The sequence below is a fragment of the Myotis nattereri genome (genome assembly GCF_964212035.1).
Source record: "Myotis nattereri genome assembly, chromosome: 6".
In the NCBI taxonomy this organism is placed as follows: domain Eukaryota; kingdom Metazoa; phylum Chordata; class Mammalia; order Chiroptera; family Vespertilionidae; genus Myotis; species Myotis nattereri.
In genome coordinates, this window is record NC_138081.1 from 47,757,680 (window position 1) to 47,778,707 (window position 21,028).

The following is a 21,028-nucleotide window of genomic DNA, read 5'->3' on the forward strand; positions in this document are numbered from 1 at the left end:
AAGCCCACACCTACAATAAGCATAGTAAAACTTCAAAACATTAAGAATAGTAATAAAATCCTGCAAACTATCAGAAGAGGAAAACAATTACCTACAAAGAAATCAGAAAGGCATCAGACTTCTTAACAACACGGGGTACAAGAAGAGAAGGGACTAGAACAGGATCTTTAAAGAACTGAAGGAAAATATCTTTGAACTCAGATTTATATACCCATTGGTGGAGTCCTTGCCCAGAGCCTTAGCCACCAATCAAATGGCATTCAACAAAAACTACAACAATAAAAAGGGTAGAGACTAGAAAATATCAAGAGTACATCATGCATACCAAGAGTAAATATGGCTAGGTTTACTTACTAGTATACATCTGTGGGTGCTGCTTCACAATATAAGTGTATTTTTTATTGTGGACCACAGTTTTTAAAAAAACCGTTTTATAGGCCACTGCTGTTGATCAGGAGAGGTTTCCTGCCTCAGAAAGGACTGCTGACAAAAATCTCCCCTCTTATCTTACTCTCCTACCATTTCCTCGAGTATCTCGGCTTCTGACACCCTTTGGGGTTTCTCAGAAGGTCTGATTCCACTCTGGGAGTGGGAAGCAGGGAGTTTACATCAGGAAGGTAAACAACCCCCCTCCTGGCCTCCTGGCCTCCTGGCCTCCTGGGGAGGTCTGGGCTCTCTCCGCCATTTCCCTGAGCATCACCCACTTACTCAAGTTTAATAGGAACCTAAGCAGGGTGAAAAGTGTGAAGAGAATGAAGGTTGATTGCTGTGAAAGGGCGGACAGAAAGGGCTAGTACCTAAAAAGGCAATCGGGAAGGAACTACAGGATCAGGGATTAGAGGGAGCCCCACAGAGGGCTCTTTAAAAGTGTCAGCAGGGCTGGGAGAAAGCGCAGGAGTGAGGTGGGGGAAATTTACAAGAGGGCAGTTTGTTCTGTTTCATAAAGGTTCCCTGAAAGTCCGCCAAGCGTTAGACAGGGCTAAGCCAGGGGCTGTAGACACAAAGAAAAGATTCATCCTTCAGTGATTAGAGGGGAAAATAGACAAGAAAAACTGACAATTCGCTGCTATCTAGGTGTATGGGCTCAGAAAGAGGGTGTCTGGAGATAGAACATCCGAGTCTTAAAGAAGAGGAGGCATAAGAGAAATGAAGGGGAAATAGCACCAGAAAGAGATTTCAGCACTCCTGGAATTTAGGGAATGTAGTTCAAAGGGAAAAAAAAAAAAAGGCTCTGCCCTATCCACTGGTTTCCCACAGCACATACACTAAAATCCAAATGCCTTCCGCCTTCAAAAGGCCCCAGGTGGGCTACCCTCATCCCGTGCCTGGTTCATCTTCCCCACTAGCTCCCGATGCTACAGCCACACTGGCCTTCCAGCGGCAATTTTACCTCCTCTGATGGAATCTAGGCTCCATCGCTTCCTAATAACCCTGTGTCTTCTTAATAATACTTACCACTATAAAAATTATCTTTCTACTTCATGTCTGTCTTCTTGTTTAATTGTCTGTCCCTTTCATATACACACAAAATACAATGTAGAGAAGTAACAGACTAGCTCATGAATGAGATGCTGGGAAGTTTGGATTCTACTCTGAAAGCCATAAAGAAATCACTAAGGCTTTTAAGGGGAGGCTAACATGATCAGATTTACACTTAAGTAAGTTCACTCTGGAAACAGAATCCTTAGAGGGAGTCAATGTGTAGCTAGGGATGGGGTTTAGAATAAGTCACTGAGGCATGGAAATTATTTTCAGCTAAAGGCACTTGAGTTCCTGATCCTTTATTTGCCTATAGCAGAGCCTCCCAAAAGAACTCCTTGTCATAAAGCTCCCAGGAGCAACTCTAATCTCCTGTTAGAAGATTAGAGGCTGAGACTGAGCCAAGAAGAGAAGTCTGCTCCACACCCAGACATTTTCCCAAAACTATCTCCCACCTATTCTGCTATGGGCCCATTTATTTTTCCAAAAAGTCTTGTTTTTCCATAAGTGCCCTTTCACCAACCCCAAGAACTCAGGCATGGCCTGTGGAAAATGGCAATAGGAATGGATTCATGAGAAGTTCAAATCAACTCAGTTGTATCAGGTGACCCATGGGACATGCAGAACCAAGAAAAAAGGCTCTGAGTTCCCAATCTGACAGAGCATTCACCAGGGTGGTAAAAGGAAAGAGGCTATTTGAAGTTGTGAGTCTGGGCTGCCTGCTGACCTGTGGCTCAGATGAGAAAAGGATCTGGAAGTTCAGAAGGGCCCTAAGACTGAGGTTGCTGACAGGTTTGAAGTGGGAATTCAGGTTGCTAAGACTGTCCATGCATTGTCGGTCCTTTTTGTCCCTGATTTTCTTGGCTGAGTGTGAGGACACATTTGGGTTTTAGCCTTGGCCACCAACAAAAAGCTCAAGCCAACCTGCTCTTGTCACCCAGCAGTTACCATTACTGACCACCTACCTAGCAGGCAGTGTCATCTCTAAACTTCAAGTTGATAACGTTTGTTCTTTACTGATGTGAAAAACGGAGGCTTCAGGGCTTATCACAATAAATACTCAATAGTTGTTTGCTGGTTGGGATGACTGAATGAAAGTGACGGAGCAGCATTTGAAGATAACTGAACGCTTTAAAAAGAAACTTTATATCTGGCTTTGGCCTAGGCCAGCACCTGGGTATCAAGAGGATGAGTTTTCTGCCTAAGGAAAGTTTATCTACCCTGTCAGGGGCACTGAACATACCTCACCTACTTTGCCCTGGGTCCTGTCACTACCAAATTTTCCCAAGCAGCCCAGCTCTGTAAGTAGACTGCTGGCGATCCCAGGGAAATACATTCCCCGAGAAACAGTATTATGGGAGGAGTTTCCTAACCCTGCCATTCTCAGCCTCTAACCCCTGCAGGCTAATTACTTAATCAGTAACTGGCAAAGCCCAGTCAGAAACCTTTAGGCCTTGGAAATACAAAAAGAAGGGAGAGAAAGGTGGATCATGTGCTGGAGTACAAGGCCACCTGGGCGCCAGGCCTGGCTCATCTGCAGGTTGGGAATATCACAACAAAGGAGGAGCTGGAAGTCAGGAATTGAAGGGCAATGTGCCCCTCCTTATATACTTCTAACAAGGTTGGCCCAGCCTCCCAGAGCCCAAGGGGTCTCTCTGAGGAGGAGACATGGAAAGAAATTCACTTCATAAGTTGTGAAGTGGATTTATAGATGTATCATACAACTGAGAGCTATTATAATTAAGTTCTCCAAGAGGTGACACCTTTAAACAGACCCAAAATGGGAAAATAAAACAAAGATTTAATAAAAGAATACTTACATATCTTCATATTTTCAGGGCCAGAATAACATGGTAGCAAATAGATGGCAAGTTGAATGGTTTAAAAAGTACTGGGTTAGTGCTAGACTGGGGTTCAAGTCCCAGCTCTGTCCTTTATCAGCTGTGTGACCCTCTACATGTCCCCTAGCCCCTGAGTCATTATTTATTCATCTATCAGTCTTTATCAGCATGTGAGTACACACACACACAAAACCCTTCTTTTTCCCCCCACCCCAGCCCAAGCCTAGGTAGGTTAAAGAGAAGGTCTATTTTGTGGAATGTGGCCACAGTGAAAGGCTCACTCAGCCATAAGGGCAAGTTAGCATTTCTTCCTTATTAGTATTCTGTGGGATCAACAAAGCCTAAAGGTTCTATTTATTTATGGTTTTAGGAAGAGGCCTTGATTCTATTTGCAGCATTATCTATGGGCCTTTGTATTTCTGATCAATGGAACTACTTATACATTCAAGGCCCAGGGGTTTAGTAAGAAATTCCAACCCAAGTGGAAATTAAATACATGCATAGTAATAGTACCATCAACAAGAGACTGCAACATCATGAAGACTCACTGTCCATCTGATTAACTACATCGTATGGACAATTAAATGCAAATAAGACATTCTCAAAGGCATAAATGTGATTTTTATTTATATGTGAAGACCAAATCTTTATAAAATCCTCTCATATCACACTGGCAAGTAACTAAAAAGCATGATTCCCTCTACGAATATTTCCTTAAAATATGTATCCAGTAACATTTCTAATTCTGCTCTACCAATGTTCCTGCAAAAAGGGAAATTTGTTCTTGTGCACTTTTTTTTAAACAATCACTTTGAGAGTGATCGAGGTTGGTTTTGTGTAGTCCTCTATTTTATACACTGAGACACCGAGTTGAGTCTGACCCAGAAGTCCTCAGGAGGAGAAGTCGACCGGGTCCCTGTACGCTTTAGACCAGGAGTGAAAAATCTGTGTCTGAGTGTCAGGGCAGTACCAGGGAAAACCACTCTCATAAGAGAGCTTTAAGGCTTTTGCCGAAGAGAGAGAATAAAAAGGGGTTAAAAAAAAAAAAAAGGTAAGGAAGAATAAAGGAGATAGAGAAGGAAAATGAGCAGGAAGTGAAATGTGTCACCAAGAGCTATGGGTGTGGGAGACTGAATAAAGCAAACAGTGAACTCTGAGAGAGACACAGTCTCCAAGGGGCTGAAAATTCAGAGCCACACACACCTTATCCAGAACTTGATGTTTCTGCCTCTTATTTCTATTAGACTACCCTTTCTCTGTTCTAATATTAAAATGGGAGATCTCTGATAAGAATAGAGAATCAAGGTTCTATGATACACTGAATCATTGTTTACAAAACATCTGATATAAAACTATGCTCTCTGCTCTGGCTGTTGTTGCTCATGGTTAGAGCGTCTGCCGGGGCACCGAAGGGTCTCAGGTTCGATCCCTGGCACGAGTGGGGCGTGTGCAGGAGGCAACCAATCACTGTGTCTCTTTCACATGAATTTTTCTCTTTCTCTCTCTTCCTCCTCCTCCCTTCCACGCTCTCTAAAAATCAATGGAAAAAATATCCTCCGGTGAGGATACACACACACACACACATACACTTTTTAATTGTATCTATTCAAACAAGCACTGTGCCTAAAGGTGGCCTTGGTCATATCATTTAAAACTATTCTGTATTTACATCTATTCCAACTCTTACATATCTTCATATTTTCAGGGCCAGAAGAAAACCCAAGAGATTAGCTATGGAAGGCTGTAGCAATCCCAACTCCTTTTGGACAAGGCACAACTATAAGGAAAGGGATTTATATTTTCACAAACTTGACCCTCTCCTACACCTCGCTCAGTTCTACACCATGTTGTGGCTGCACTAAAGTCCCCTGGTATCTCTGGCATATCGGGAGAACAATGATCTCTGCTTACTCTCAAGGAACTGCAAGAAGATGAATTCACTAATAATTTTTAAATCATTTTAAGTGGGAAAACTTGACACTAATGATTAATAGACATGAATTGCTGGAGTCACAGCATTTACACCCATCAAGGAAATACCACCTGCTGACCTTGGATATGTGTGTTTGTGTGTGTGTGTGTGTGTGTGTGTGTGTGCCTCCAGTAACCACCTAAACTGTCACTTCCTCAGACCCTAGGAGAGTACACAGGCTGCCATGGAAACAAATCTGCACTCAGCTGGACTGTGGGTGAGCAGCTGTCTTAGCCAGGTTTCCCTTAAATATTGGGACTTTGGGGAAAAAACAATTTCACTTTTTTATTACATATGGTCTTTTCATTGCTTTCCTTATTATTAGTTTTTAAAGCGCAGCAGTTTCCTAAAGATTTAAAGTCCATCTGTCAAAGAACAATCATTACTTTTGATGCAATTGTTTCCAATGGCTTAATTATTTACTGCACGGCAGTTTTATCTGGAGCATGGAAGTTGAAGGTGAGACAGATTCACCTATCTCTGATTAAATGCCCTGAAAGGGGCGTTGAGAGGTGCCCAAATACGTCCTTAAGAGAACGAAAGTACCAGAGAACACTCCTGGTATTCATGAATCAAGTCTGGAGTGCAAGCCAGGGAAGTGCAATTTAAGTCTCACCTTAGCTGCACTACGTTTTCAAACCTACAAGACACTCGGTTTAAAAATAAAATTAGAGGTTCCTTATAAGACTATGGGAAATGAAAATCACACTATCCACCTTCAATCCACTTTCTTTTGCACAGCGATGCAAGTCAGTCCAGCATCCCACCCACCAGGGTAGATTTCTGAACTCATGGAAAAAGCCCCAGGTTTCCACTGAGCTCAGCACTAAACCAAGTCTAGTAAGAAAGTGAAGGGGGAGGAGCATTCATTAGAGACAGGCATTGCTCATTGTTCAAACTGCACCACATCCATCTTTTCTCAGCGTGAGTCCCTCTCCACCCCCACCTTGCCAACTCCACCCCCTTTTCAAGTTTGAGGGTAGGTATATGTAAATTTTACCAAAAATAACACAGGGTTATAATGCAACATGTGTCCAGGTCACATTAAAAATCAAGATGACCCTTTGGTGGCACCAGGAATGGAAGTCACAACTCCTAACCTCTTCCCTCACCCCAACTCCCAGGAACCCTATCAGCTGGCATGACTGTTGTCAGGGACAGTCTTTGCTAGAATTGCTGACCAAGGAGCCTATCTGCTACTCTAGAAAGCAAATGTTCTGACAGAGATTCAGGCCTAAAGCCCCAAATCAAAACCGGGAACACGTGAAAAGAACAGGAGCCTGAAATAATAGAGGAAGTCTTCTGAGAACAGACCACCTCCCCACAGCAGGCCCACGGGGAGAAAGGCCCCGCTTCAGTGAGGTCTGAGGCAGCAAATTTCCATTTGTGGGTCCTCTTACCACATAAATACACTCAATGCGTTTATTTTATAGCAATATTCTAGGTTGAGCAAAGAACTCACAAGGGAGGATTTTATCAGTGAAGTAATCAAAAGGATCAGTTCTGGACGGGTTTGCCTTTAGGTTAGGTGCCCTGGGGAGCATCCAGGCCCTGGGGAAGCCCACCCCTGAGGCAAAGCTTTACTTTCACTTCAATTTCAAGTCCCCAAATCAGTTTTTAAAATGCCCCTTTAAAAGGCCGCAGAATAAACAGGTCCTCTGGCCCCCAGGACAGTATCAAACTACAGGGCTGTTCTTTCCCATAGTCTCTTTCTCATTTTTCTTTTTTTAGAGTATCACAAATACACCCTATTGTGCGGCTACCATTTCAAATACCTTGCCAATACAACCACATTCTGAATCTCTCAAGTCTCCCAGGAAACTAGGAGGAGCCAACAAATGCAATTTGAATAATAATGAAGTGACAGAACAATTTAATTACCCAAGGTAGCCCTAGGGCAGTGGTTCTCAACCTTGGCTGCACATTAGAATCACCCGGGAATCTGGTGATTCTCCAACAAAAGGGTTGAACGCCTTCATCTACAAAAGTGTAACCACGTGCTCAACTGTGGGACCAATTATGGAGAGTGCAGACGAGCAAAGTGCACAGGTGCCCACACCAGTTAAAGCAAATGGGGAATTAGCACAAATCCTCCCAGGAGGCAGACCACGATGAAAAAGGGTGACTTGGAAAGCTTCTCTCCTCTACCAGGCTCAAGGTTTAGTTCACTTTCTTCCCTTTGATTCACTGAATGCAGCACTTACCATAAACAAAATAATGAAACTGTTCTCCCGACAAAGGCTTTGAACAGGGAATTTAAAGTAAGTTCAATGAATTCCAATAAAAGTTCTTCAAAATCAACGGTCACAAAGGTACTTTCATCCCCCACAATTTCTTCAAAGTGCAAATGTTTAAAATTAGTTCCTTCTTTGGATGCACACAGCTTCACCTTGATGTTATGTTTAACAGCCTTCTTCGATTGACCTTTTCAAGTGACCTTACAATAAAGAACTTTTCCCTTGCTTTGGAGAAAAACAAAAAAAGATGAACCTTTCTGGAAGCCTAAAAAACTCTCAGCTTCCTTAGGCCTTAAGTATTAAATACAGGACACCCCCCCCCCCCCACACACACACACACAGGCTGACAATTGCTAAATCCCGCTTCATCAACAGTAAACAGTTGACTTCTGAGTGGCCTGTATTTCCCCACCACGCGCTCTCTCCACGACAGGCAGTCATGCCCAGGTGGTGACACTGAGCGCAGATAAGGTGTCCTAACAACCGTGTTTGCCTGGATCCGGGAAACCCTCTGCCACTGGGCAACTCGCACATCACCTGGGTGCATCTCCGTGGGTGCCCCTAAGCCGCAGATCTGGGCGGCCCCAGGACCCCTCCCGCGACGACACGGGGCAAGACTGACACCCGCAGCTGCTGACGACCCTGCCAGTCACGTTGCCGCCGGCTGCCTTTTTTAGCCACGACATCTGACCTCAGCTTCAACAGCAGCATTCAGGGAGAGGTCCCAGGGCGAGCCCGGCGGTCCCCTTCCCTCCCCAACCCCCAGATCCTGCTGAGAGCTCGGGTGAGAGGTGGGGGAGGTACCCGCCCGGGAGCGGGCCAGCGAGCGCGCGTTTCCCCAACCCAGACTCTTCCACTCTCTGCTCTCCCCACTGATCCCGGTCCCCCCATCGCCGCTTGCACCCGGGCTCCCCCATTTTGCAGCTTGCCGTCGCTCCTCTGGCGCCCTCCCCACCCCCACCCCGCAACTCCGTTCTCCTGGATTCCCTCCAAGTCCGCGGCCCGCGCGCTCGGCCCGGCCGGGGGCGGGAAGACAGAGGCGGGACGGGGTGCCGGCTCAGGACGCGCGGGGCTAGGGGCCGGCAGGGGACCCCGCGCTCACCTCCCTCCTCCGCCCCGCTGTCCGGGTCGGCATCCGAGGAGTCGGGCCCGTCCCCGTAGTCCGCCAGCCCCACCAGCTCATCCTCCTCGTCGTCGTCCTCGTCTTCCAGCTGCGGCTTCCCCAGCACCTGGCTCATCGCGCCCACCGTGCGGCGGCCGGGGGTGGCGAGTTCCGGGCGAGGGGCTCAGCCTCCTCCTGGCCGCTCGCAACCTCTCTGAATTGGGGTTTTGTCTGGAGCGCGGCGGGAGCCGGCGGAGGCGGGGGGCGCGAGTTCCCCCGGCGGGCGGCCTCCGGGGCTGGGTCCCGCGGTTCTCTGCGCGCCCGGAGCCCCCTCGCCGCCCCTCCCGCCGGCCGGCGGAGGACTCAACCGGAGCGCGGCAGTTCCTCCCCGAGGAGGGAGAGAGACTGCGTGACCCAAGTCACCTGACACACACTGTCACACACTCACTCACACACACATGCACACACACCCCGCACGGGTGCGCGCGCGTTCTCCCGGGCGCCGGCACCGCTCGGCGGGCGCAGGGCTGGGGACGCGCACACACTCCTGGGGGGTGGGAAGCAAGACGGCGCCGAGCCCTCCGCCCACCCAGAAGCGCACACGGACACAAGCGGGGTACTCCCGGGCCCGGGTGCAGGCACCTACCACGGCTGCGCGCCAGAGGCCCCCAGGCGCCGCTTCTGCACGTGGTCCCCGCACAGGCGAGCGAGCCGGGGGCCTGCAGACTCTGAGGACCTTCCCTCCACCCACGTCCGACCCACACACCCTACTTTGGGCAGCCATCTCCGGCTTTTAATCCTTGGGGAGGGCTCCCGTCCCAAGTGCCCCCCTAACACTGCTGTGCCTGGGTTCCCACCCATAGCAGCGTTCCTAGCACACCCTGTGGATGCTGAAGCGCCCAAGAAGAAAACTCAAGAGAAATGCACGGCAGAGGCAGTCTCCATCGCAATTGCCTTTCAGTCTTCATGGTTCTAAGTGCTTCCCACCAAGAATATTAAAAAATCAGGCCTACCCAGATGTAAACGTTTCTGGAAAAATAGCCTGCCTCCTAGCTGCCTGGACTAATTCCTCTGCAGTGTTTTGGAAAAGGCTCAGGTATAACACACCTGGGGGCTACTCATGGTCATCTCATCCTGTCTCATTGCATAGACTGTAATCTCATTTCTCACAATTAAATGTTTCAAGGCTTTTGTGTGGGGTCGGGGAGACGTGTCTGCGTGAGGGGAGACAATTCTCTTACAGGAATAGCAACAATATGGGGGTGAAACTAAAGCCTGCATTCCTCCACAAGCTTTTCATCACAGGACATAGTGTACCCACCCTTTCTGGATACTGCAGAAAATCACGTGAATGAACTGCCTCTGTCAAGAACAATAAGAAATAAATCCAACTGGCTAGCCTGGTGATACAGATCCTACAGGTGCCAGCAGCTCAGCAGGTGGTGTGGGGGAGGAGAAGAGGAAGAAGGAAGCTGAGGCTGAGGCTCTTGGAGCCCAAGGGTGCTGTCTTTGTAGGGAACATTTGTTGAGCGCCTACTATATGCCAGGGGCTGAGGGGGAGCGGCGGGGTGGGCGGGGGACAGCAAGGCCCCTTGATGCTCAGAACAGTGTGCCTGCCATGGAAGAGCCCTCAGCCTAGCAAATTATGACTCATGCTCTGGATTTTGTATTGGTTGTGAATGTTGAAGATGAATACAAACACCTTCTAGGAGGCGGCTGCTTTTTAATGGAAAGGTTTTCAGATTTTCCAGGTGGAGTAGTATAAGTTGACATGACTGTATCTATCAAGATCCTTCCCAGGAGGAAAATAGATGGCACATACAAAGATTTTAACCTAAAAGGCTTTCTGTGAAGGGACCATTTACAGGGGTGGGGTGTGGACGGAGTTTAGGGAATCAGCCAGAGCTTTGCAACAGTGGGAAGAGATAATCATGCCTTCAAATAGTAGGAGTAAGGAAGGGCACTACCGTCCTGGAGAAGGGACACAAAATAGGAGCTGCCGCTGATGAGGAGGCTGCCAGTACCAGAGCCATCTCATGTAGAAGAGAAGCAGTGGAAAGAAATACCCTGGCCTCTCTCTCCTCCCACCCTCCACTCTCCTGGAAGTGCCTCCCGCAGGCCAAACCCAACTGGAAGACAGAGGTCCTAGGAACTGGGAACCTAGTCCAGGACACAGAGATTGGCCAGGGAGGGCAGAAAGTGGGTCCAAGGGCCCGACTGGCGTGGCTCAATGGTTGAGCATCGGCCCATGAACCAGGGGGTCACGGTTCGATTCCCGGTCAGGGCACATGCTCTGGTTGCGGCACATACTCAGTTTGCCGTTGTGGGCTCAGTCCCCAACGGGGGTTGTAGAGAAGGCAGCCGATTCGATGTTTCTATCTCTCTATCCCTCTCCCTTCCTCTCTCTAAAATCAATAAAATATATTTTCAAAAAAGAAAGTGGGTCCGAGGGTTGGGCAGGTAGGGTGGGGGGCAAACAATGTAACCAACCAGCACAAGCAGGCTCTACTTGCTCTTATAAGAGGAAGTTTCTCCAGGGGTCATTTTCCTATTCCACTTTCATTCATTCAATCAAAGGAAGTCCCCAGGAAGAAGGGCTCTCCCGGAGTGGGTTTCAAGACTTTCAGCTATCCCAGAACAAACCCACCAGCCTAGCGCAAGGCCTTGGAGCTGGCCTGATTCAAACTACAGAGGACTACTTACGGGGCCCTAGAAGCCAGTCCAAGGTCAGTACAGACCATGAAAGCATCCCTGGCTGGTTGCCAAGTGTGTGGGCCCCAGGACCCCAGGGGTTCCGGATAGGACAGTTTCTAAGCCAAAAGCCCCACTGTGCTTGAGTCCCAGAAAGAACAGAGATAGCTGATGATCCTCTGCCTTTGCCAAGAAGGGAGAACTTAGGGGGAAACACCAGCAACAGATTGGAGCACACCCTAAGATATCTGAGAATTGGACCATTATTGAGAAAATAAGGGAACAAACTCACAAAAGTAATAAGATCCAAATCCTCACTAATGTCCCACCTCAAGGTAGATAAAAGAGTCACAGAGAGGCTTCAGAGTTTCTAATTACACTGTCGTTTCAGAAATGTACGGTATTGATAAAGTTGGAGCAAACAGAACAGGAAGGATCTATTGCTTTTCTTTTGCTGATATTTCAATACTGTCAGCTTTCAAATTAGGAATATGTTTTAAAATATCTTAAAAATAGAAGTTCTTAAATTTAAAAGGTCATGTGTGTGGATTCTTTCAGAATTTAAATAAAAATAGAAAACCACTACAAATGGAAAACCTTTTGGAAACAGTGTAGATTCTGCTCAGTAAATTGGCTATGGCATTGGCCGCTCTCTGGCCTGAGCTCTGGCAATGTCTGTGATGTCTCTCGGGGAGAGTGGGCTCAAGAATGTGAGGATTGCCTGGCCAGTGTGGCTCAGTTGGTTGGGCATTGTCCCATGCACTGAAAGGTTGCCGGTTCCATTCCCAGTCAGGGCACATGCCCAGGTTGTGGGCTTAGCCCCCAGTAGGGGGCCTGCAGGAAGTAGCTGATTGATGTCTCCCTCTCTCTGTCTCTCTCCCTCAAGATAATTTTTAAAAAAAGAATGTGAGGATTTATCTATGGGCTACTCCTGGTCTTTGCTGTTGTATGTAACCATGGCAGGGTGATATACACATACATAATAGGTGTTTAATAAATATTTATGAAATAAACAAAAGATAGTACATGGCCAGCTTTCTACACAGAGCTAGCATATATAAATGTTAACTGATTTGAGAATGAGAGAGAGGGAGGGAGGGAGGGAATGAGAGAGAGAAAGAAAGAGAGAGAGAGAGAGAAGCATTGGTCAGCTGCTTCTGGCACACACCCAATCTAGGGATCAAACCCACATCCCAGGCATGTGCCTTGACTGGGAATCGAGCCAGCAACCTTTAGGTGCATGGGGCAAGGCCCAAGCAACTGAGCCACACTGGCCAAGGCCAGATCTGGTGTGTTTTTAAGAGAAACTTTTGGAAGATACATAAGCCAAATTTTCCACTTATTCTAAACCCTGGGAAATGCTACAGTGAGATAAATAAGAATTGTGAGCTACTAGAGTACAACCAATGAGCAGCCATGCAAGAGATGATGACTCTTAAGCCTTCATCCCTTCAGTACTGCCTGAAGACTTGAAGGAATTACAATATGACTATTAAATGCTTACTTTATTTTTACCAACTCCTCCTTCTAAAAAATGTTTAACTTTTAGAAATATTTTGTGATATCATGAAAGATGAGCTTTGTCTATTGCCCATTATAATTTTTGTTGTTGTTAATGTTTATTCTCACATGTGGATATTTTTCCATTGGTTTTCAGGAAGAGTGGAAGTGGGGGGGGGGGGAGAGTCACCAATTTGAAAGAAAGACCTCTATTGATTGCCTCCTGAATGCACCCTGGGGCCAGGGATCAAACCAGAAACCCAGGTTGGCCGGGAATCGAACCCACGACTCTTCAGGGTGCAGGCTGATGCTCTAACCACTTAGCAACACCGGCCAGGGTGCCCATTATAATTTAACCAACTAATGTTTACTGAGATTTTCCATGAATAAGATCCCGTTCCAAAATAATATAAATTTCAAAATATCCCATTAAGTAAGTGATATTATAGTCCTTACTTTACAGAAGAAAACAAGTTAAATAATTTGCACAAGATAACATATAGAGTGGATGGTGAAACTACTTTGGAACTCAGTCAGACATTAGATATGATTCCTCTTTAATGGCCCAAGCCTAACGTCAGTTAAATTATAGCCATTAAACTGAGAAGAGGGGAGGGAAGTGAAGAGCTTATTCCCAATCTCTTAGGAAGAGTGGGCTCAAGCATGTGAGGACTGCCCTGGCAGGTGTGGCTCCGTTGGTTGGGCATTGTCCCCATGCACCGAAAGGTTGCGTAGACAATCATTGATATCATTTCTTTTATTAGGAACACAAATAGCAAGTGATTTAGTATCCTTTCTGGATTATATGACTGTATTACACTATATGCTAAGCTAAAGTATAATACTTGTAAGTGTATTTTTGCTTTAAAATTTGAATTTTAAAGGTCGGACGTTTGTGCCCTTATTTTAGTGAATTATTTTGCTGTTGCCAATTAGATGTCTTGTGACAAAAAACGTGAGAGGGTTTTAAAAGAAATCTATACAATTTAGACGGAATAATTGCAGTCCTGAGCAGGGCAGGCAATTAAATACAGCCTGCATCCTGCATCTTAGAGAATTTTGAAGCATCTGATGGCATTGTGCCTGATTCCTGGGATTCACGTGTTGAAAGCCTTTCAGGCTTTCTTTTTAAATATGTATTTAAAGCTATTAATTTTTTCTTGAAGCAAACAAAGGAAAGAGCCTTGTACAGAATCTTGCTGGACACCTGCTGATCCAGGGAAGCCAACCAAATTTCTCAAGAGAGAGCTCACAGCCTCCGGTTGTGCTAAGACAGTTGATGACCTGATGAAATCATTACAAATCATTAAATCGTCCCACTGAGGCAATCCATCCTTAAATAAATTTTATTAAAATAATGTTGTGACATTTTAAAAGCATGCATAAGGTAAAATAGTCGAACAGCATAAGAGAATATCCAATAAAAAGTTAGTTTCTCTCCCTCCCCGGACCTACAGCCTCCTGGCTCCCCTCCAGAGAGGGAAGCTCTCTGCTTTTAAATGTGCAAACATGACTGTCGCTATTACAGAGACTTATTTTTGATAACTTGATTTCTTTAACAGTCAACAAACATTTTTTTTTTATTTTTATTTTTTTTACCATGAAGACAATTAGATTTTCAGGGCTGTGCTTTAAGGGGAATAAACAGAGGGAGGTGAAAGCCTAACTGGGGGTGAGAGGAGCCTGATGCAGATGGGGTGGCCAGAGAAGGCCTCTTTCAAAAGGTGGCACTTGAGTGGACCATAAGAAGGTGAGCACACAGTGGAAGTCAGGACAGAGAGCGTCGCAGCAGTTGGAAAAGCCACGGAGAAGGGGCAGGGCTTGCTGTGGGAGGAACAAAAAGGCCCATGTGATGAGAGGGGCACAAGAGACAGGAGTCTGTTCCGTCAGGATAAGCATTTCGGATTTTATTCTAAGTGCCACTGGAAGGCTTGACGGGTTTTAAGAAGGGAGGTGAAATGCATGGTCTACGTTTCTAAAAGCTCATCCATGCCATCCCACAGGCCCTTTTGCAAATGTGACTTCGCCACTTCTCCACCCTATTTTCCCTCCCCTTGAATGTGGGCAGGCTGCGCCTTCTTTAACCTATAGAATGTGGCAGAAGTGGCAGTGACATTGTACAGCTTCTGAGATTGGGCCATAAAAGGCCTTGCTACTTTCTTTTTTACTTTCTTGGAGCCTTGAGCCACCAGGGAGAGAAGTCTGGGCTAGCCGGCTGGAAGGGCCCCAGGGATAGAGAAGCCCTGAAGGATGCTGAGCACAAGAGTAAAAAGATCCCAGCATCTGAGTCATCCCAGCTGAGGGGTCAGACTTGTGAGTGACACCGTCTTGGATTCTCCAGCTCAAATTGCAGCCACCTGAGGCAAGTGCAGCCCACACCACATGGAAGAGACTTGCTGTTCCAGCTGATCCCTGCTCAGCCAACCCACGGGATCATGAGTAATAAAATGTCTGTTTTTTTTAAGCCATTAAGAATTGGGGTGTTTTGTTGTGTTTGGTTTTCTTTTACATAGCAAGAGATAACTGATGCACATACTCTGGCTGATGTGAGGAAAATGGATTGTATATTTAAGGCAGAAGCAGAAAAAAACAGTTAGGAGGTCATTGTCATAGTCCAAAAGAGAAATGAGTGAAGAGAGTGGAAATTGAGAGAAGTGAATAGATTGGATATAAATTTTGGCAGTGGAATAGATAGCTTATTTATCATGGATGGTTAGGGGAAGGACTTCTTCCAGGCATTTGGTTTGAGCAACTAGATGTATGGTAATGCCATTTATTGAAATAGCAATACCCAGGTAAGGAACAGGACTGTGGGTGGGAGGTGAATCAAGGTCCTTGATTTCTAACATTCTAGTTGCTGCATATTGCCATATAATGAATTTTTCCAATTACAAGCCATGAATAAACTAAAGATGACATTATTTTAAAAGATGACATTTGCAATTATCCAAGAAAAGTCCCAAACTTTTTGCTACACATGTAGCAATATGCACGTCTATAGCAAATTAACTTTTTAGGACAAGCTTCTGATAAATGGTGATATAAATGAGAGCAGAAAACTCTTGATAATGAAGTCAGATGAACAGAGGCATTAAAAGTTCCACATGTCTATAGTCATCTTGGACTTGGAAACCCCTGCTGTGGGAAACCGCCTATGCAGGGGTGGGCAAACTTTTTGACTCGAGGGCCACAATGGGTTCTTAAACTGGACCGGAGGGCCGGAACAAAAGCATGGATGGAGTGTTTGTGTGAACTAATATAAATTCAAAGTAAACATCGTTACATAAAAGGGTACGGTCTTTTTTTTTTTTTTTTTTTAGTTTTATTCATTTCCAGCCCGCGGGCCGTAGTTTGCCCACGGCTGGACTGTCTTCACTAGCAGAGAGGTGTGGACAAGGAACCCGGAAGGCTGGTGACCCTTGAAGCCCTAGCAAAGGTCAGAGCTGTGCACCCACTGTTCGTCCAGACAATGGTAGCTGAAGCAACTTCCCCATTTATTATTATGTAAATCCTTGCTGATGGGCTAGTCTGCCTGTTACTGGAAATTGCCTGCCTAAGGGCTATGGGTGTATCGCAAACCAATAAAAGGTTGGCGAGGCTTGAGTACCAGTGGAAGTCCTTCCCCTTGAGTTGGACTTACCCGCCTGGCCCCCATTTCCCAAATTAATTCTTTTCTAGTCTCTCTTCATTTTGTGTGTGGCCTTCTCCAGAACCTGAACCCTGAACAGGTACCTTGAATAACACGGGACGTGAAAGGGGCTACCGCACCTACTTTGGCTGGGAGAGTTATACCAACTTATACATTTAAAGACACAAGAAATCAGATTCTCTAAAACAAATTACCTTATTAAAAATCCAATAGGCCCTACCCGGTTTGGCTTAGTGGATAGAGCATCAAAATGGGGACTAGGGTCCCAGGTTCGATTCCAGTCAAGGGCACATGCAGGCTGGATTCCCAGTGGGGGGCATGCAGGAAGCAGCCCATCAATGATTCTCTCTCATCATTAATGTTTCTATCTCCCTCTCCCTTCCTCTCTAAAATCAATAAAAATATACTTTTTAAAAATCCAAGAGAATGAAATCCAGGAACCGTCATTTATACGTATTGTCACTAAATGTTACCACAAAAGTGGCAGGCACTGTCAGTCAGCTACTTACCAGCCAATCCAAACCCGTCTCCCTGGCCTGCTTCTCAAAGTAGGGATGGGAAAAGTCAGATACTTAAACTCTGAGACTCCTTTATGTCTGGTCAGTAAGAAATAAGGAGGGATCCTGATGGAGAACTTCTCGGAAAGAATTTGCTTCCTGATAAAAGAGGACAATGAGTCAGAAGAGCCCCCTGACACCAGCCTTTTCCCACTTTGAACACAATTGTGTAAGCACCTGCTACCTGAGGTTAAAAAAAAAAAAAAGTCCATGAGGTAACAAGCCTAACTAGACCAAGCCTGTCATGCGAATGGCAGAATACAGAGAGAAAGAGCCTGGATAAACTTGCTGAACTGCTGTAGTCAAACCTGGAAATGCCTACTCCCAAACTTTTTACTTCATGAGAAAATTACAAGTCCATTCCTTAAGCCAGTGCGTCCCCATCTTGTCCAGTCAAGGTGCACACAGGAAATGATTTGTGCGCCACACTGACTTAAACGGACAAGCTGCTTGCTGGCAAGAGGTGACTGGCCCAGAGACTTTGGCCACCTTAGACTCTGCCCAGCTGCTCTCAAGGCTGAGGGGATCAATAAGGTGGCCATATCTGTAACCCATTTATGGCACACAAGTGATGGTGGGAAATCAACTGGGAAGCTCTGCTTAAGCCCCTGAAGGTAGGGTCTTCTGAATTTTGCAATAGAAATATCCTAGTTGACACAATATATACCTTTTATGAGTGGAGGGGTGAAGGGGGGAGAGGGGGAGCTGTGGAGGGAGGGATGGATGGATGGAACCTTTTTATATAACTGGTGGTAAAGTTCAGAAGTTATGCCATGTGGGGAAGCACAGGACTTGGTTGGAAAGTCTATAAGGAGGATTCTCCGAAAGGTAGGGGGCCTCTGGGGGAAACTTGCTGCAGGCAGCAGCCCCTGCCTTGACTTTTCCAAACAAGTCCGAGCTTCCGGGTGATTTACTGAAATCTCTGTGTAGTCTTTAGACACAACCTTGTAGATGCATGTGCTTTCTCAAGGAGACTTACCCTGCTGATAGTATCTAATAGTTAATTTTAGTTCAAGCTGTTGTTACAATAAAAGCCTAAGGAGGCAGGTGAATGGGGCTACTTGGTTGCTGTAGCCAAGCAGTCCCTTAGCCTCTCTTTCACAGAAACATGTGTCAGAGTAATCCATTCATCCATCATCGCTCAGGGTCTGCTGGTCAGTCCCAGCAATGCCATATACAGAGGAACCTGGTAAAGGTGTCTCAGGATAATACAGGAAATAATGGAGGTTTCATATGAAGGAGAACTTGTTTTTGCTTCTCTCAATAGTTATTCTTCTCTCTTCATGAAAACTTTTGGTGCTTTTTACACTGGATGACAGGAGATGAGTGCTCCACCCTCCTTGTCCCAGTGATAGAGGGTCCAGGCTCATGAACTAGGCTTCCTGGGTTCAAAACCTAGCACCACCACTAACTAGCTGTGTGATCTGGACCAAGGTACCTAACCTCTCTATGCCTCAATTTCCTCATGTCTAAACTGGTAATAATGTTATATACCTCAAAGTGTTATGGGAAGAATTAAATCCATTAAACTATGAAAAAGAATTAAAAACAGTAAGCACTCTATAAGTATTAGCTATCATTATCTTCAATTCACAGGCAAGAAAATAAGATTGGTTGAGTTTGGGCCAGTGGTCCATTCCTGGCCTAATTTCTTCTTTACATAGCACCATGCACTGTTACTCCTTCAGAGCAGTTATTCAGCTGTAATTTAATATTTGATTGACGATTGTATTCATCACTAGACTCTAGGACCATCTGCTTTTGCTCGCCTAGTACAGTGGTCACATTCTCCATGAAGCACAATTCTAGGGCACATCATTTACACTGTATTCTATGTTCAATATGGTAGCTTGATGGTGGTCAAGTCCCAATAAGTACACTGAATTAATGGCCCAATCCTCTATGGCCGGGGGTGCAGTTGGTGGCTGCAGAGGTCTACTCTCATGAGTGAGAGGCAGTTCTTAACAAAAGGGAATAAACTGAAAAGAAACCTCCAAATGTACCCACCGTGTGTCTCGTACATGTACCATGGATACGGGGCTCTGACTAATTTCATGTGTCTTCTCCTTCTGGGATCATTCTGGGATCCCAGCTGAAGCGGCAGCCTCTGTTTGGGCATGATATTCTCATGGCAGAAGGCAAAAGCTCAAGGCAGGTGGAAGAAGCATAAAGTCACAACGTATTTAAACCTTCTGCTCCAACATGGTCAACGCAAGTCACACAAGCCTCAAACCAGGGGCAGAGGAGGCTACGCCACTATAGGGAAGCATGGCAGAGGTGGGAAGGGAATAAAAAGTTGTAAATGAATAATGCAGTTCACCACATAGATCCACTGCAATCAATTCCAAACCAAAATCCCAAAATTCTCATGGGACCTGATAAGCTAATTCTAAAATGTCTATGGATGAGTGGAAGGCTAAGAATACTTGAGACCCTTATGAAGGTGAAACAACAACAATGAAGTAAGGGTAGAACTTCTATGATCGGAGGATTTAATACAAAACCACATATTTTCAGACAGTATGGTAATAGCTTAAGGATAGGCAAATGGGACAAAATAGAAAATCTGAACGGACTCATATATACATGCAAACCCATTATAACGCAGCTCTGGTATTGCAAATGAGAAGAGAAGTGAATTTTAGATGAAGTATAGACTTAAATGTGAAATCAAAACTTTTAGAAAAGAATATTAAAGAACATTTTTATATCCTCAGGGTCAGGAAGGATTTCTCAAAACATATGAAACAGGGTAAAAGAGAAAACAAGAATAGTTATTAAACACTAAAGATTTTTGATCGAACTGCTTATTAGGGAAATACAAATCACAGCCATAATGAGAAATTATTTTACACCTCCTCTACCCTCCCCCCTACACACACAAAACAAGCACTGGCAGAGAGGTGGAGCAAGGGGACTGTCCTGTACTGCTGATGGGAATGACAATGGATATAACTAGTTTAGAAAACAATTAAGCCTCTCCAGGTAAATTTGAACACATACATATCTTAACACCCAATCACTTCTACACATATATCCTAAGAACTCTTGTTTACATGCATCGGGATAAATATTTAATAATGCTCATAGCTACAATAGCAAAAACTGGAGCCAACCCAATGTCCCAAATTAGACTGGGCAAATTGTGGTATCTTCTTACAATGAAATATTGTATATCAGAGAAGTTGAATAGCTGAATCGTAGAAAGAGAATGCTGAATGAAAAAAGTAAGTTGCATAGGAGTCACATAGAATGATTCCCTTTACAAAAAGTTCAAAACCAGGCAAAACTGAACAACGTCATGTTTAGGGACACTAAGTATATTCAAGGTAAGAAAATCATTACCACAAATTCAGGTGGTTTCCTCTGGAGGAGAAGGAGGATATGATCATGGAAGGGCACGTGGAAGATTTCTTGAGTGGAAGCCTTAGCAAGGGCAGTTTCAGGGAGTAGAATGGCTAGAAGCCAGACTAGCGGGCTGAAGGATAAACTGAAGCTATCAACATAAAAGACAGCTAAGACAGTCAACTCATTAAAGAAATGTTGCTGGCAATTCGAGATTATTTCTCACGAAGCAGTTAAAGTGATTGGCAGAGCAGACTTCTTTCTCAAGAGGCAGAAGGAGGGCCTGGTGGGGTAGACTTATGAGGCTGACTGTGATTGAGCTGAGCAGAGCGGTGAGAACGGAACTGCAGGCTGGGAGCCTTTCTCATATAGAGGGGGGGTTTAGGATTGTCCTTTCATTAGTTGCCCAGGAACTGAGTGCCCACTTGGAGATAAGCAAGCAAGATCTCCAAGCAGCCCTTATGCGCTGCTTGCTTTGGCACTCATGAGGTCCCCCTGCCAGGAATTCCCATTCATCAAGGTCTGGGAACAAATGCAGACCAGTCAGCTCCCAAGAGCGTTCACATATCTTACAGGCTGGCTTGGGCATTCTGTTCCTTTCAGCAGAATTAATGTGTGATTACTCTGACTGCTCATAAATGTAACTTAAAACTCC

The 21,028-nt window shown here is 45.4% G+C and overlaps 1 protein-coding gene across 1 annotated transcript in view; it reads right to left on the bottom strand.

Moving 5' to 3' along the window:
- The window catches only part of RRAGD (Ras related GTP binding D), a 34,013-nt gene extending 25,017 nt beyond the window's left edge, over positions 1-8,996 (bottom strand). The window contains exon 1 of the mRNA XM_081094089.1: positions 8,632-8,996. Within this exon, the coding sequence (XP_080950215.1) occupies positions 8,632-8,767 (136 nt within the window). The 5' untranslated portion in view covers positions 8,768-8,996. The remainder of the gene's footprint in view (positions 1-8,631) is intronic.
- Positions 8,997-21,028: the final 12,032 nt, after the last annotated feature.